The sequence below is a fragment of the Tamandua tetradactyla genome, chromosome 18 (assembly GCF_023851605.1).
Source record: "Tamandua tetradactyla isolate mTamTet1 chromosome 18, mTamTet1.pri, whole genome shotgun sequence".
Classification (NCBI taxonomy): domain Eukaryota; kingdom Metazoa; phylum Chordata; class Mammalia; order Pilosa; family Myrmecophagidae; genus Tamandua; species Tamandua tetradactyla.
Window position 1 is genome coordinate 20,219,381 of NC_135344.1, and position 16,964 is coordinate 20,236,344.

At 39.8% G+C, this 16,964-nt stretch overlaps 2 protein-coding genes and 1 pseudogene across 3 annotated transcripts in view; 1 reads left to right on the top strand and 2 right to left on the bottom strand.

The window, feature by feature from the left end:
* The window catches only part of LOC143661995 (uncharacterized), a 24,373-nt gene extending 21,172 nt beyond the window's left edge, over positions 1 to 3,201 (bottom strand). The window contains exons 1-2 of one of the 2 annotated variants that reach the window (XR_013165067.1): positions 2,190 to 3,201; positions 388 to 606 (exon numbers count right to left, since the gene is read on the bottom strand). Coding sequence is in view for 1 of the 2 variants with exons in the window: in XM_077135317.1 (XP_076991432.1) it covers positions 516 to 606; positions 2,190 to 2,279 (181 nt within the window). In the remaining variant the exon portion in view is untranslated. The remainder of the gene's footprint in view (positions 1 to 387; positions 607 to 2,189) is intronic. The other variant, XM_077135317.1, reaches the window with a different exon arrangement.
* PIGN (phosphatidylinositol glycan anchor biosynthesis class N) overlaps positions 2,500 to 16,964 on the top strand; it is a 193,440-nt gene continuing 178,975 nt past the window's right edge. Inside the window, exon 1 of the mRNA XM_077135318.1 lies at positions 2,500 to 2,715. The gene's annotated coding sequence lies outside the window, so the exon portion shown is untranslated. The remainder of the gene's footprint in view (positions 2,716 to 16,964) is intronic.
* On the bottom strand, positions 7,554 to 9,092 carry LOC143662548 (keratin, type II cytoskeletal 8-like; annotated as a pseudogene).

Consider the following 16,964-nt stretch of genomic DNA (forward strand, 5'->3'; position numbering starts at 1 on the left):
GGAGGAGGAAGACTTGGAATGTTTAGACAGTGATGACGACTTGAACCTTGAAGCACAAGGCCCTGGGGAGAGGGCTTCTCTGAAGGGAACTCTCGGTAATCTGAAATAATACATGGCCCAGATGGACGAGGAACTGGCACATACCAGCATTGGCAAAAGTCTCACCACCCGGAAGCAAGTGGTTTGTGTGCTTTTTTTAATGCATTTTTATTGAGATAATATTCACATACCCTATAATCATCCAAATTGTACTATCAGTGGTTCACGGTGTCTTCATATAGCTGTGCATTAGTCATCGCAATGTATATTTGAACATTTTCATTATTCCAAAAAACAAAAAGAATAAAAGTAAAAAAGAACAAAAAAAAAAAAAAAAAAAAAAAGAACCTCTGCTCTATGTAATCTGCTTAGTTAACAAATTGTCTTTTAGACGTAAAAAAAAATTATTGAAATATAATCATTTGCTATTGTTGTAAGATTATCTTATACTTTCCCTCTTTTTCCCTTATACTTACATATGTTCTGACTGTAACATGTTTCCTTTTCTCTTTTTGCAGCATTGACAACGATGCGATGGTCATATTTATGACCATCACCCTGGGATTGCTCATGACAAAGAAAAAGAAACTGTGTGAAGAATCTGAGATCTATCAAGGATTCAATAAATTTTGTTTTAAAAAGAAAGATAATAATGTATAGCATTTCTGCTCCTGTACACAAAATACTATTTGGAATTTTGAATTTACAGGTTTTCTGGAATAAAGGAGTTTCCTTTTCCTTTTGTTTTGCAAACATGAAAGTGATTAAGTCTGTTGGGCATCATTAGTAAAGCATTCGCCACTTTTATTTTTTCCCTTTAGCTGGCAGCTCTTTGCACTGATGTTTCATGGTACCTGCAATCTGGCCCCCAATCATACAGCTTTCCATTACACCCAAAGGTGAATGTGGGCCCAGAAGTGGGGTGGAGGGTAGGGTGGGAGGCAGGTGGGTAGGACTCCATTCTAAACCAAAGCTATGCCTTATCTTGAAAATCACAGGTGGCACCATATATATTTATCAACTCTTAGCACTAGTTCTGCAAGTACTTGAAACTAACTCAACCACATCACTAGAAAGTCAACCAGAATGTGATATTGCAAATTAAAGCTTCAGAAGATAAATGCTTGCAAGTATTCTAAAATACTGCCTAGCCATATTCCAGAACACACACAATGCTTGAGGTATCTGACTGAGGGAATGAAAAGAGTGGACAGGGGCCAAAGAGGTCACATAGTCCAACCCGTGCCTTCTGCAACTGAGGTCGGGAGATGTCAGGTGCAGGTACCCAAGTTTTCCTGGGAAAGTGGTGGCAGAGCTTAGACTAGAAGCCAGTCTTCTAGGTCCAGGCCAGTGCTGATTCCATAATACTGGTTTAATTTTAATGAGCTGAATTTTAAAAGTATAAAATCAACTATCTGGAGAACTAGATAAAATTTCTAGATATAAGTCTTTCCCCTCTCCCGCCCGTGCTGAAACAGGTTTATTCTGGATTTCATGAAATTCCTCATACAAAGAAATTTACATGGAAAATGGATACCTCGCAGTGAAAAATAACAAGAATACCAAGGTATAATTAGTAACAATCAGTAAATAGGTAACAACCAAAATTGCAAGGATTTCAGATGCTAAGATTATCAGACACAGGTCATAATACAAATATCTTTACTATGTCTGAAAAATCGAAACAGAAGAATGAAAATATCTTTGAGAACAGAAACTATGAGAAATACTCTAGAAGAATGAAAAAAGAATCAAATACTTCTAGAACTAAAATTATGCAATAATTGAAAATTAAAATTTAAAAAGCTGAAAAGTGAAGTAAAGGTTGGTGGAAACAAATACTACAGGAATAAATTACACAAAAATAAAAATTTCTAAATAAAATTGCAAATTAAGCAACACACTTCTATAGAAATCCATGGTTTAAGGAATGACTTACACTGGAATTTAGGAGACATTTTAAAGTGAATACCATACTATACATCAAATTACAACTAAAGCAGTGGTTTGAGGGAAATGATTACAACATTCTTTAGATTTGAAGTGCATAACCGCTCCAGGGATCCCCAGAGCTCCCCATTCCAGACGAGACCGAGACCAACTCCGCGGCCCAGCCGAGGTCCTCACTACCGCTCCTCGCTCGCCGCTACCTCCTCGTCGACCTCGTCGTCGTCCCGGTCCGAATCGCTGAGGAAAAGATTCACGCCGCCGTCACCAATGCCACAACTTCCAGCCGCCATCTTATCCCGTCAAGAGTGTGGGCTGATCCCTAACTGGGTCTGACAGGCCGCAGCCCGAGTCCCTCCTTCACCACAGCGGTGACACTTGCGTGCCTCCACAAGCCCTATCCCGCCCGTCCCACCTCTGGCCTGGAGACCAGACGTGGGTTCGGAAGCAGCAATTCCTCCGGCACGAGCACACACCGCCTCAGCGATCTTCCCGGTCTCGGGTCTCGCGAGAGACGGCGCTGGTCCGCCCTCGGGCTCCGCCCACCCGAGCCCGAGCCCCGCCTCAGCCCGGCGGCTTCCCTGTGCTAGAAAACCAAGATTGAAGGACCGGCGTCCCGCTCAGAAGCAAAGCCCCGCCCCCAATTCCTCAAGGGTTGGCCGGCGGAGGAGAGGGGGGGACTTAAGGGGGTGTGACTATGGAAATATCGCGGGAGCAGCGGCTGAACTGGTAAGTGTAGGGGGGCGTTCCGTGGTTGAGGGATGGGTACCGTGGTGGTTTAGGATTACCCCCTTGGGGTTCGTTTTAGGGGCAGAAGGAGATCCTTGCCGGAGAGTCTTGGTGGCGCTGGGTCCCTGAGAAAGTCTCATTTCCGAGATCTGTCCTGACCCAAGTAGCTTGCAGGGAGCCGCGCGCCGAGTTGCGGCGGCACCGAAACTGACCTCGCCGGCCCGCTGTTTCCCTCCGGCACGTCACTTTTTCTCGCCGTTTGCTGGGTTTTGATGACGTTTTTACCGCCCGAGGAGCTAGTGCCCAGGATAGTACCCAGAATCTGGCTTTCTTCCTCTTTCTTTCTTAGCCATGTGGCTGACGCCCTGGAGGCTCCCCGCCCCCTGTTAGCCCTGGAATAAGGTGGGAAAGGCGGGGGTGGGGTGGGGGCCTAACAAGGCAAATGGTTGAACCCTGAGGTTTGGCTCGTCTTGGTCTGTGAATAGCCAGGTAGCCTCGTCTTGGCCCACAAACTCTTAGGTGCGTCATAAAGAATTAGGATTGAATGCACAATTTGCACAGCAGGGGCCCTTGAAGATGTCAAATGCAGCCCGTTACTAGAGAGTTAAGTGAAACGCAGCCTGGAGACGTTCAACGACCTGGACAAGTCAACCCCACCAATAACTATTGGAAAAAACTGAAGTAATCTGTCCTTGGACATTAGAGGCATTCTTTTACCATTAATGCTGCAGCTTTTCTGACTAATCGGTTTAGGCGGGGTGGATATGTGGATAAAGGATGTAGTCAAAAGCATTTGGGCGCTGTTCCTTATAGCTTTCATTTCCTTCACGCATACGCACAAATTACCACTTTTGCAGAATTTAGGTTTTCTTATTTGCAATTGTCAGTAAGCACCAAATAGGTGGTAGTAGTCACGAATATCAGTTAAGTTACATTCCACAATTGTATATTATATAATTTTTATTGTTACGTGGATTGTATCTTTTTAAATTTTAATGTTTCTACTTTTATTTAGGAGGATTTTTGTTGATGACAAATAATCAAAGTTTTCTGGTAAATAAATATGAATAAAAATGTCATCTTTAAAGAAAAATATTAAATAATTGTATTGTTTAATATACATGCGCTTGGTAATAATATAATCAGTAACATATGAATGTTGATTTTTGGGACTCATTGCAATTTTATGTATTCTAAATGAGTATAATCACTTAATCATAAAAGTTTTTTACCCAAAAATATCCTGAGTCTTCACAAATCAAGTATGTTAAAGAAACAAAAAAGAAAAGTAAGGCAGCCTCTAGTGGTTATATGGACATATTGCATGTACTTTAGAAATGATTTTTGAAAAATGTTGATTCAGCAAACATTTATTTTTAATGAGGGTTTAGGACTAATTGATGCTGGGTATGTAGTGACAGAAGAAAAAAGATACAAACCCTGTCCAGAATTATGATGAAGCAACAGAGACAGACTTTAATCTAAATTGTCAAAGACATGCCTAATTGATGGCTTCTAGTCTAAGCTCTGCCACCACTTTCCCAGGAAAACTTGGGTACCTGCACCTCACATCTCCCGACCTCAGTTGCAGAAGGCACGGGTTGGTCTATGTGACCTCTTTGGCCCCTGTCCACTCTTTTCATTCCCTCAGTCAGATACCTCAAGCATTGTGTGTGTTCTGGAATATGGCTAGGCAGTATTTTAGAATACTTGCAAGCATTTATCTACTGAAGCTTTAATTTGCAATATCACATTCTGGTTGACTTTCTAGTGATGTGGTTGAGTAGTTTCAAGTACTTGCAGAACTAGTGCTCAGAGTTGATAAATATATATGGTGCCACCTATGATTTTCAAGATAAGGCATAGCTTTGGTTTAGAATGGAGTCCTACCCACCTGCCTCCCACCCTACCCTCCATCCCACTTCTGGGCCCACATTCACCTTTGGGTGTAATGGAGAGCTGTATGATTGGGGGCCAGATTGCAGGTACCATGAAACATCAGTGCAAAGAGCTGCCATCAAAGGCTCCCCTGAGGAAGTGATAGTTGGAAGTTCAAGGTGTTAGGAGTCAATGAGGGTGAGAGAAAGCGTGGAGGATACTGTGGGAGAGCCTTGTATAGAGAGGAATTGTACCTATGAAGTTCTTGTAGCAGAAGAGGTGCAGATACTTGAAAAATGAGAGAAAGCCGATGTGGTGAGATACTGTTAAGCAAGGGGAAGGGCTATGTGACAAAGCTAGAAAAGTAGGCAGAGGCCAGTCCTTTCTTGATTGGGATAGAATAGTGGGGGTAGAGGATGAGCCTTTGAAAAATTTTATACAAGGGTGAGGTGATATGATAGATTCACATTTATAAAAAAAAAACAACACAAGAAAACAAAAAAAGCAATACTCTTGCTACAGTGCATTTATATTTTGTTATAATTTCTTATTTAATTAACCCCTTTATCAGTGTATATATAGTGTCCTTTCTTGCACTTTCTAACAGATTTTGATATATAGTTTATTTTATCTGATATTAGTATAGCTAACTGAGCTCATTTTTGGCTACTATTTACATGGAAAATTTTTTCCATCCTTTTGCATTTAACCCACTTTTGTCTTTGCATTTAAAGTGAGTCTGTTGTAAAGAGCATAAAGTTGGATCATGCTTTTTTTAAAACTTTTTTTTTATTGTGGAGTATAACATATATACAAAAAAGCAATAATTTTCAAAGTACAGTTTAACAAGTAGTTACAGAACAGATTTCAATGTTTAGTATGGGTTGCCATTACATATTTCCAGATTTTTCCTTCTAGCTACTGTAAAGCACTGGAAGCTAAAAGAAATATCATTATAGTGACTCAGCATTCATACTCATTGTTAAATCTTTTCTCTGTTATAACTCTTCCTCTTTCTTTGAACCTATTCCCAATCTATACAGGTCTTTAGGCTATGTCCATTCTAACTTTTACATGTTGGAAAGGGGTGTCAACAATATAGGAGAAGGGGATGGAATTAATTGATATTCTTGGGGAGGCTGGCCTCTTTGGGTTCCAGGACTTATCAGGCCTAGGAACACTCTGGAGGTTATAGGTTTCAGGAAAATAAACTTAGTACATGAAACTTTTATACAGTCTCAGTTAGAGCTCTGGGTGTTCTTTAGGGTTAACAGAAATGATGCTAGTTAAGTATGGCAAACCATGGAAATTAGCAATATCTAGCTGAAGCTTGCAAAAAAGTACCCTCCAGAATAGCCTCTTGACTCTCTTAAACACTGATACCTTATTTTGTTATATTTCCTTTCCCCGCTTTATTAAGTGTAGAAGGCATTTAATGGATCATGCCTTTTTTTTTTATCCATTTTGCCAATCTTTGCCTTTTGTTGAAGAAGTTAAACCATTTACATTTATTTATTTAATTTTATTTTTCATGGGCAGGCACTCGATTCATGGGCAGGGAATCGAACCCGAGTTTCCAGCATGGTAGGCAAGAATTCTGCCACTGAGCCACTATTGCACCACCCTCCATTTACATTTAAAGTAACTACTGATATGTAGGAGTTTCTTCTGCCATTTTGCTATTTGTTTTTTGTAATCTTATATACCTTTTTTTTTGTCCCTTAATTCTTCTATTACTGCCTATATACATATTTATTTGATTTTTTGTAGTGTACTATTTTGAATCCTTGCTCATTTCCTTTTGTGTATATTTTTCAGACATTTTCTTTGGGTTACCATCGGACTTAAAATTAACATCCTAAATTTATAAAGATAATGCTTGATTTGTTGCCAATTGAATGGCCATAGCATATACAAACTAATATTCCTATACCCCTCCATCCTCCCATATTTTTGTTGTATTTGTTACAAGTTGAATCTTTTACAGTGTATGCCCAAAACTGAAGATTTATTGTTATTTTTTATGTATTCATATTTTAGAATCTGTAGGAAGTAGAAATTAGAGTTCCATTCCAAGAATGCAACAGTATTGGTGTTTATAATTACTCATCTGATTATCTTTACTGGAGATCTTTATTTCTTTATGCCTTTGCTCTAGTGTCTAGTGTCATTTCTTTTTATCCAAAGAACTCCATTTAGCATTGCTTTTAGGGTAGGTCTCACAATGCCAATCTCCCTCAACTTTTATCTTGGTTTGTCTTAATCTTACCATAATTTTTGAGAGACAGTCTTGCCAGAAATAAAATTTTTCATTGGCAGTTATTTTTGTTCAGCATTTTAAATATATTATCCCATTGCTTTCTTGCCTCTTTGTTTTTGTTGAGAAATCAGTACGTAATATTATTTTGGCTTCCTTGCACATCACATATTATTTTTCTCTTGCAGCTTTTAGAACTCTTTCCTTGTTCTTGACATTTGACGGTTTAAACTACAGCGGGTTCCTTGATTTTTTTCTTCTTGGGGTTTGTTGGCCTTCTTACCTATGCATATTCATATCTTTCATTAAGTTTGGTAAATTTTTTGTCAGTTTTTCTTTGAATATTGCTTCTGCCCCTGTTTGATGGTGTTCTACAGGCCTCTTAGACTCTACTCACTTCATTATTTTTTCTTTCTGCTCCTCAACCTTTATAATTTCAATGGTCTTGTTTTCAAGTTCATTGATTCTTTTTTTCTGCCAGTTCTAATCTGCTGTTGAAAGCTACTAGGGATTTTTTTTTTTTTTTTTTTTGGCAGAGCCAACTGAGACTTTATTGTGGAAAAGACAAAATTGGCTTCTAGATGGGGACATGGGCAAGAAGGGGTACCCCAGATCTCCCTATGCCCCCTTGTACAACTCCTTGTCCACAGACTCTAGGACAGCCATGGCAGGAGGATGGTCAGGGCGGGGCTGTAGTGGTAGTCTACTTTGGCAGGACATCGGAAGACTTGGACACCAGGTTCCCATTGCAGGTCTCAGTTTTCTTCGCAGCCATGGCCTTGGCGGAGCTGGTGTAGCTGAAGGAACTGGAGCACCCACTGGAGCTGCAGCTGTACTGGAGGAGTTTAGGCCATAATTGTTGCCGGTGCCTGTGAGGCCCCCAAAGGCAGGGCTCAGTGAACCTGAGTGGCCACTGGAGGTCTTTGTATGAAAACTCGTTTTCTGCATCCCAGACACCAGCCAGCTCTCCTTACCCTTCAGCAACTTGCAGTAGGTGACGATCTCAATTTCCAGGGCCATCTTGATGTTCATCAGCAACTAGTGCTCACAAAACTGCTATGCTGTGTCCTATTAGGCCGGGTACAGTGTGGCCTCCAGCTGGGCCAGCTTGGCATTGATATCCTTAATGACCAGCTCTCCATGCTGCCCAGCATCAGCAGTGGTGGCTTCCAGAGAACCCTTTGTCCCTTCAGGCTCTTGATCTCAGCCTGGAGCTGGCTGATGCTCCAGTTCATTTCAGAGATCTTGGTCTTCATGCAGTGGAGGCCATCTCCGTGCTTCCTGGCTGGCGTCTGCAGCTCATCCTACTTGATCTGGTGCATGTTCTCAGTCTCAGGCCAGCTGCAGTTGGTGATGTTCTCATACTGTGCATTAACCTTGGTAATGATGCCATCTACATCCAGGGAGTGGCTGTTGTCCATGGAGAGAACCATGAATGTATATGAGATCTGGGCCTGCAGCTCACAGATCTCTTCTTCATACAGCTGCCTGAGGAAGTTAATTTCATCAGTCAGCCCTTCCAGGCAGAACTCCAGCTCTGCTTTTTTTCATGCAAGCTTCATCCACATACTTCTTGATGAGGACACATTCATTCTCCATCTCTGTTCACTTGTTGATCTCATCCTTATACTTATTCTTGAAGTCCTCCACCAGCCCCTGCATGTCATGAAGCTCTGCTTCCAGCTTCAGCTTTCTCCTGGCCCAGAGTGGGCACCATTTCAAGACAAAACATGTTAAAAACAGTAGGAAAACATGGAGCCCTTACTGGGTCTCCTTACCCTGGCCCCAGCTGCCCCAGCTGCCTCTGAAGGTTGTTGATGTAGTTCTCAAACATGTTGTCCATGTTACTCTGAGCCATCTTCTGCTGCTTCAGGAGGTTCTGCTTCATCCCCAGCATCTTGTTCTGCTGCTCCAGGAACCATACCTTTTCAACGAAGGAAGCAAACTTGTTGAAGCTCTTGATCTGCCCTTTCTCCTGAATCTTCACAGTCTGGATAATGGGTTCTACCTCCAGCTTAAGGGTGCTCCACAGACTCTGGTTCAACATGATGCCTGTGATGCTCCTTGCACTCCCTGCCTGGCCATAGCCTCTGAGCAGACCCATGCCGTTGCCCAGGCCACCCCAGAAGCTGCTGCCACCACTGCTCACCTGAGAATAAGCCAAGGAGCTGATGCAGGTGCTGAAGGCCTGGGGGCCAGAAGTGGGTACTTTGTAGGACTTCTGGGTGACTCTTATGGACATAGTGGAAGCTGAAGAAGTGGACAGATGTGCCAAACCAGAGACTGGAGAAGGAACCGAGAACTGCTGCTTTGTGGTTCTACTAGGGCATTTTTTATTTCAGTTAGTATGGTCTTGAACTCTACTATTTCTGTTTGTTTTTTTTTTCAGAATTTCCTTCTCTTTATTGAGATTCTCATTTTGTTTATTTATTATTTTCCTGGTATCTTTTAGTTCTTTCTTTGTGTTTCCTTGAGTTCTTTGAGCATTTTGAAGATAATTTTTGTAAAGACTTTGGTATGTCTAATCTCTGGTCTTCTTCACTGATGATTTCTGAACTTATATCTTGTTACTGTGTATAGGCCATCATTTTCCATTTCTTAGTCTTGTAATCTCTTGTTACACAGTGTATGTTTTAATATTTTAAGTGTTACCTCTGAAATGTAGTCCCTGAGAGGTCTGTTCCCTTAAGTACATATGTGTTATATCAGCTAGTGATATGACAGGAATTTTCTTGGCTCCCAGGAGCAACAAAAGCAAACAAAGCAAGGCTGAAAAAGACTTTTCACAGCCTTTGCCAATTGGCTCTATTTTGGCTGGTGCCTTTCTTCTGAGTATCAATCTTCTACCAAAATTAGTCCAAGGCAATATTACAGGGTCCTCTTGGTCTTTCTGAGCTTGTGTGCTGTCCTAGGTATGACCTTATGGTTTATAGCATTAGAAATGTCTTCTTTAGTCCCTTTGAAATATTCTTTCACTCTCTGGTGTTCTATCATGTGTTTTGAAGCTGATAATCCTTTGTTCCAAGCCGCTTCTATTTGTTACAATTCTGCTGTTTTAGCCATCTGCAAACTCCTCTCTCTAGCAAGTTCTGGGAAGGTGAGCCAAGGACATCATCCTAGTTCAGTCTTTCATACTGCTATCAGATAGATTGGCGTCAATATACAGACATTCCAGTATGCACATAAGGGTTACCCTGTTCCCTTAGGATCAGGACCAGGGACCTGGAATGAGAGTGCAGGCAGGCGCCACTCTGCACTGGGGCAGGGTTGGGAAAGACCCAGCAAGGGCTCCATATGTTCTCCTACTGTTTTTAAGCTATGTTGTCTTGAAGTGGTGCTCGCTCTGTTATTGCAATCCTCTAATTGTTTTTTGGAGTGCTGAGGAAGATGGCTCTACCAGTTTTTGCAAGTTGTTCAAAGATTCTGTGGAAGAACAGAACTCATGAGCATCCCGTGCTGCCATCCTATTTGACTAGAAATTTCCAACTTTCAGCTAATTGATTTTTGAGCAAGATGCCAAGGCAATTCAATGAAGAAGGGATAATCTTTTCAAGAATTTTGCTGAAACAATTGTTGAATAATTAAAAAAAAATCAATATATATTGGTCTTCATCTTAATTAGAAACTTACTCTTCAAAAGACACTGTTACAAAGATGAAAAGGCAAGACACTATGTATTTTTTTTAACATACCTGGAAATACGCCATTTAGAATGTATCAAGGAATCTTAAATTTAGTATTATGTAGACAAACAACCCAATTTTTAAAAAACGGGCAAAATATTTGAATAGACACATCACCAAAGGAGGCATATAAAGGGCCATTTAAGTACACGATAAAGTGTACAACAACAACATTGACCTTTATGGAAATACACATTAAAACCACCATGAGATTACTCATACTTGTGAAATTAAAAAGACTGATAATTATCAGGTATTTGGCGAGGTTACAGAGTAACTAGAACTCTCATATATTGCTGATCTGAATATAAAATGGTACAGGTACTTTGCAAAGCAGTTTTACACTTTCTTAAATGTTAAACAGATTTATGGCTTGAGCACCTTGGTGTTTTCATTCCCTAAGATATGAAAGACACAGATTACCCCGGGAGGATATGGAGATAGATAATTGGGAAAGATTTGTACACTTCATTTTTTTTTTTTTTTTTAATTTTTTTACTAATCAAAAAAAAGAAAAGAAATTAACACAACATTTAGAAATCATTCCATTCTACAAATGCACTCAGTAATTCTTAGTATCATCACATAGATGTATGATCATCATTTCTTAGTACATTTGCATCGATTTAGGAAAAGAACTAGCAAAACAGCAGAAAAAAATATAGAATGTTAATATAGAGAAGAGAATTAATAATACTAATTATATATATATATATATATGTGTATATATATATATATATATATATATATAAAGGAAAAAGAAAAAAAACAAAAACAAAAGATACAAACACACAAATAAATAAAAAACCATATTTCAGGTGCAGCTTCATTCAGTGTTCCAACATAGTTACATTACACTTAGGTATTATTGTGCTGTCCATTTTTGAGTTTTTGTATCTAGTCCTGTTGCACAGTCTGTATCCCTTCAGCTCCAATTACCCATTATCTTACCCTGTTTCTAACTCCTGCTGGTCTCTGTTACCAATGATATATTCCAAGCTGATTCTCCAATGTCGGTTCACATCAGTGGGACCTTACAGTATTTGTCCTTTAGTTTTGGGCTAGACTCACTCAGCATAATGTTCTCTAGGTCCATCCATGTTATTACATGCTTCATAAGTTTAGTCTGTCTTAAAGCTGCATAATATTCCATCGTAGGTATACGCCACAGTTTGTTTAGCCACTCGTCTGTTGATGAACATTTTGGCTGTTTCCATCTCTTTGCAATTGTAGATAATGCTGCTATAAACACTGGTGTGCAAATGTCCGTCTGTGTCTTTGCCCTTAAGTCCCTTGAGTAGATACTTAGCAGTGGTATTGCTGGGTCGTAATCCATTCTGCCATTCTATGTCTTTTGATTGGGAAATTCAGTTCATTAACTTTTAGTATTATTACTGTTTGGATAATATTTTCCTCTACCATTTTGGCTTTTGTATTATATATATCATATCTGATTTTCCTTCTTTCTACACTTTACTCCATACCTCTCTCTTCTGTCTTTTCGTATCTGACTCTAGTGCTCCCTTTAGTATTTCTTGCAGAGCTGGTCTCTTGGTCACAAATTCTCTCAGTGACTTTTTGTCTATAAATGTTTTAATTTCTCCTTCATTTTTGAAGGACAATTTTGCTGGATATAGGAGTCTTGGTTGGCAGTTTTTCTCTTTTAGTAATTTAAATATATCATCCCACTGTCTTCTAGCTTCCATGGTTTCTGCTGAGAAATCTACACATAGTCTTATTGGGTTTCCCTTGTATGTGACAGATTGTTTTTCTCTTGCTGCTTTCAAGATCCTCTCTTTCTCTTTGACCTCTGACATTCTAACTAGTAAGTGTCTTGGAGAACGCCTATTTGGGTCTATTCTCTTTGGGGTGCGCTGCACTTCTTGGATCTGTAAATTTAGGTCTTTCATAAGAGTTGGGAAATTTTCAGTGATAATTTCTTCCATTAGTTTTTCTCCTCCTTTTCCCTTCTCTTCTCCTTCTGGGACACCCACAACACGTATATTTGTGCGCTTCATATTGTCATTCAGTTCCCTGATCCCCTGCTCAAGTTTTTCCATTCTTTTCCCTGTAGTTTCTGTTTCTTTTTGGAATTCAGATGTTCCATCCTCCAGTTCATTAATTGTAGCTTCTGCCTCTTTAGATCTACCATTGTAGGTATCCATTGTTTTTTCCATTTTTTCTTCTTTGTCCTTCACTCCCATAAGTTCTGTGATTTGTTTTTTCAGATTTTCTATTTCTTCTTTTTGTTCAGCCCATGTCTTCTTCATGTCCTCCCTCAATTTATTGATTTGGTTTTTGAAGAATTTTTCCATTTCTGTTCGTATATTCAGCATTAGTTGTCTCAGCTCCTGTATCTCATTTGAACTATTGGTTTGTTCCTTTGACTGGGCCATATCTTCAATTTTCCGAGCGTCATCCATTATTTTCTGCTGGTGTCTGGGCATTTGATCAGATTTCCCTGGGTGTGTTACGCAGCTGGTTGAAAGCTTTTTCTGTGAAATCTCTGGGCTCTGTTTTTCTTTTCCTGCCCAGTAGGTGGCGCTCGTGGCGCTCGTCTGTCTGCACCGCAGTCAGCCCGGGAAACCGCGCGTGGAGGTGGGGGGTCGCTGGCCGCTGCAGCTTGGGAGAGTGCCGGTCCTAATTGCCCAGCTGGCCCGAAACGCCAAGCGTGACGGGAGGGCCCCGCTATCCAACGTTCCCAGTCAGACCGGGGAGCCACGAGCGTGGAGGGGACCCCAGTCGCCAGCCGCCCCGGCCGGGAAAACGCGCGCCCCTCGGGTATCTCACCGCAGCAGATTCTCCCTGCCCGTCAGCTGTTCCAGAATGGGGTACGCTGTCTTTTTGGTCTCTGTCGTGACTCCGGGAGCTGTTTCGTATTGTTTCTGTTTCTTTAGTTGCTTTTCTGGAGGAGGAACTAAGACCCGTGAGTCTTACTAAGCCGCCATCTTCTCCGGAAGTCCTCTGTACACTTCATTTTTGACATGTTGCAATTCATCTTTTTAAAAGATGTCATAGTTATGCTGGTTTGAGGCAATTACGGACCCTAGAAAGCCATGATTTAATCCTGGTCCGATCTTGTGGAAATAGCTGTTTCTTTTAATCCTGATTCAATACTTTAGGACAGGAGCTTATGATTAGATTATCTCAATGAAGATGTGGCCTCACCCATTCTAGGTGGGTCTAAATTAGTTTTCTTGAGTCCTTTAAAAGGAAACATTTTGAAAAGACAGATCTGATACAGATGCTGACACTTGGAAAACAGAGATGTTTGACACAGATGTTTGAAGATCTTGGAGCCCAGCAGACATTGTCATGTGGTTTCCCATGAGATGTTAAGCAAGTCAGAACCTTGGGAGGGCCAAGGGAAGCCAAGAGATGAAGGCCAGCTCTGGAGAAGCAAAGTGAGGAACCGCCGCAGGAACAGAGGCTAAAAGCAACAGAGCCTAGTAGCAAGGGACAATCAGATGCTAGCCATGTGACCTCCCAGCTGACACAGGTGTTCTAGACCTATTGCCCTTCCTTGCATTAAGGTATCTTTTCCTGGATGCCTTAGTTTGGATATTTTTTATAGGCTTAGAGCTGTAAACTTGTAACTTATTAAATTCTCTTTTTAAAAGCTGTTCCATTTCTAAACATTCTGGCAGCTTGCAAACTGAAACATTTTGGTACCAGGAGTGGGGGAGACAGTTACTGTGAAATTTAGAAGATATGAACTGCAAGAATCACCTAGACAACGTAGAGGTGGAATAGACAATGAGGTAAAAGAAAGACCAGAAGAGGAAGGTGACAGGTAAACCAAGGGAGCACTGTTTTCGGAATGGTGGAGGTGTCAGCTTTGTTGGATACTACTGAGAGGTTGAAGTAAGAGTTGAACACATAGTGGTTTAGCCACTTGAAGTTCTTTGTATTAGGCACATATAAAGAGTGAAGCATGAGTGTGTGTGTTGCGGTGGGGGCAGTACAGTGAAGTGAGTACAGTTCTTTGAAGGAATGATAACTCTGAAGGAAAGCAGAAAATGAAAATAACATTAGGCATATAAAGGGTCTTTTCTGAGTTACGAGATCTGAGAACGTAATTGTGTGCTCATAAGAATGTTTCAGAATATATTGAAATTAACAATTCAGAATAAAGCTGCTTAATTGCAGGAGTTAATTCTTGTGAGAATAAGGGGGTTGTCTGGTTGCTAGGAAAAAGGGACCTTAAACTTTGGCCATGAAAATATTTGTTTTTCAAAAGCTGAATCTATTTGAACACATGATAGTAAACCTTGAGGGGCATTTAAAATATAAAGACCTTTGCATTTCTTCCAGCTATCACATTCTGTGAAGACATTTTTATAATTTGCATAACAAAAAGCTATGGAAACAAGATTGTTTCAAGATAAAACATGCCTTTTACAAAGGAAAATAGAGTTTTTCCATGGGCAAGAACAATATGCAAGTATTAGCTTTGAAAATAAGATAGTAAGAGTATCTAAAACAGAGTAAGAGTACCTAAACACAAACAAAAGCACAGACCTGGGCAAAGTTTCTTAGAGGCAGTAGCAACCCCTTTTTACATTTCTGTGTGACTTAGGAAGTTGAGTAGCACCTTTGTCCGAAAGCGCTCCATATACAGTATTTGTTTTCCCTTTGTATGTATTCTCCATGCATTGACTTAACCCTCCCCTCCCCACTGTATAAAGGGGTTCTTACTTGAAAACAACAAAACAAAAACAGATATACATCTTGCACTCTCTGGAGTGTTGATTACACATAGATATTCAGAAATATATAACTTCAATATCTATATTTTGAGAAGTTATCAAAGTAGAATAGCTTGTCTAGAAGAACTAGGTTAGTAAATCACCAGCCTTATTAGTTAGCTAGCAGGGAAACAAACCAAAATAGAAATAAGCTTAAAATACCATAATAGTCCCATATACTAAAATCATTAATGTTAAGACTTAATATTTGTGGGTTTGGGGAAACAATTATTTACACATTTTTTTTTTTTTTGCATGGGCTGGCTCTATGCATTCATTTTTTAAAAATTTATTTATTAATTAAAAAAATTTAACAAACCAAATAAAACATTAATATATACAATCAGTAATTCACAATATCATCACTCAGTTGCATATTCATCATTTCTTAGAACATTTGCATCAATTCAGAAAAAGAAATAAAAAGACAATAGAAAAAGAAATAAAACAAAAACAGAAAAAAAAAAGATTATACCTTCCATACCCCTTACCCCTCGCTTCCACTGATCAATAGCATTTCAAACTAAATTTATTTTATCGTTTGTTCCCCCTATTATTTATTTTTATTCCATATGTTCTACTCCTTTGTTGACAAGGTAGATAAAAGGAGCATCAGACACAAGGTTTTCACAATCACACAGTTAGGTTGTGAAAGCTATATCATTATTCAATCATCCTCATGAAACATGGTACTGAAACACAACTCTATATTTTCAGGCAGTTCCCTCCAACTTCTCCATTACATCTTGAATAACAAGGTGGTATCTATTTAATGCATAAGAATAACCTCCAGGATAACCTCTCCACTCTGTTTGGAATCTCTCAGCCATTGACACTTTGTTTCATTTTACTCTTTCCCCTTTTGGTCGAGAAGCTTCTCTCAATCCCTTGATGTTAATTCTCAGCTCATTCTAGGATTTTTCTCAATCCCTTGATGCTGAGTCTCAGCTCATTCTAGGATTTCTGTCCCACGTTGCCAGGAAGGTCCACACCCCTGGGAGTCATGTCCCACTTAAGACAGGGGGAAGGGTGGTGAGATTGCTTGTTGTGTTGACTGGAGAGAGAGGCCACATCTGAGCAACAAAAGAGGCTCTCTTTGGGGTGACTCTTAGGCCTAAATTTTAAGTAGGCTTGACCTATCCTTTGTGGGGATAGGTCATATGAACAAACCCCAAGACTGGGGGCTCAGCCTATAGCTTTGGTTGTCCACACTGCTTGGGAGAATATCAAGAATTCAACTTGGGGAAGTTGCATTTCTCCCCATTCTCACCTTTCCCGGAAGGGGGCTTTGTATGCATTCATTTTTAATGGAACTTTAAATTTGTTCAATAATTTCAAAGAACCGTTTACAATCTTTCCAAATTGTGGATTGTGTCAAGGAAATAGCACAATTCTGTTTTAAATTAATTTACATTGATCTGGATAATTTATCATTTAATAGCTTGTCTCTCTAGTAAAAATACAATTTGCTTTTTTTCTTGTAAGGACATGAATTTAACCTGCATCAGGGAATAGAATGTTGCTATGTAATAACAATGAAAGAGGGAAGGGAATATGCTATAGAACATGTAAAAACTATCTTGTCAGTTAGCTGTGAATAAAATTCAAGTTTGCTTTGCTGTTAAATACCTTATTTTTTCATATAAATCTAAAAAATATATAATGGAATATAATGAATAGCCC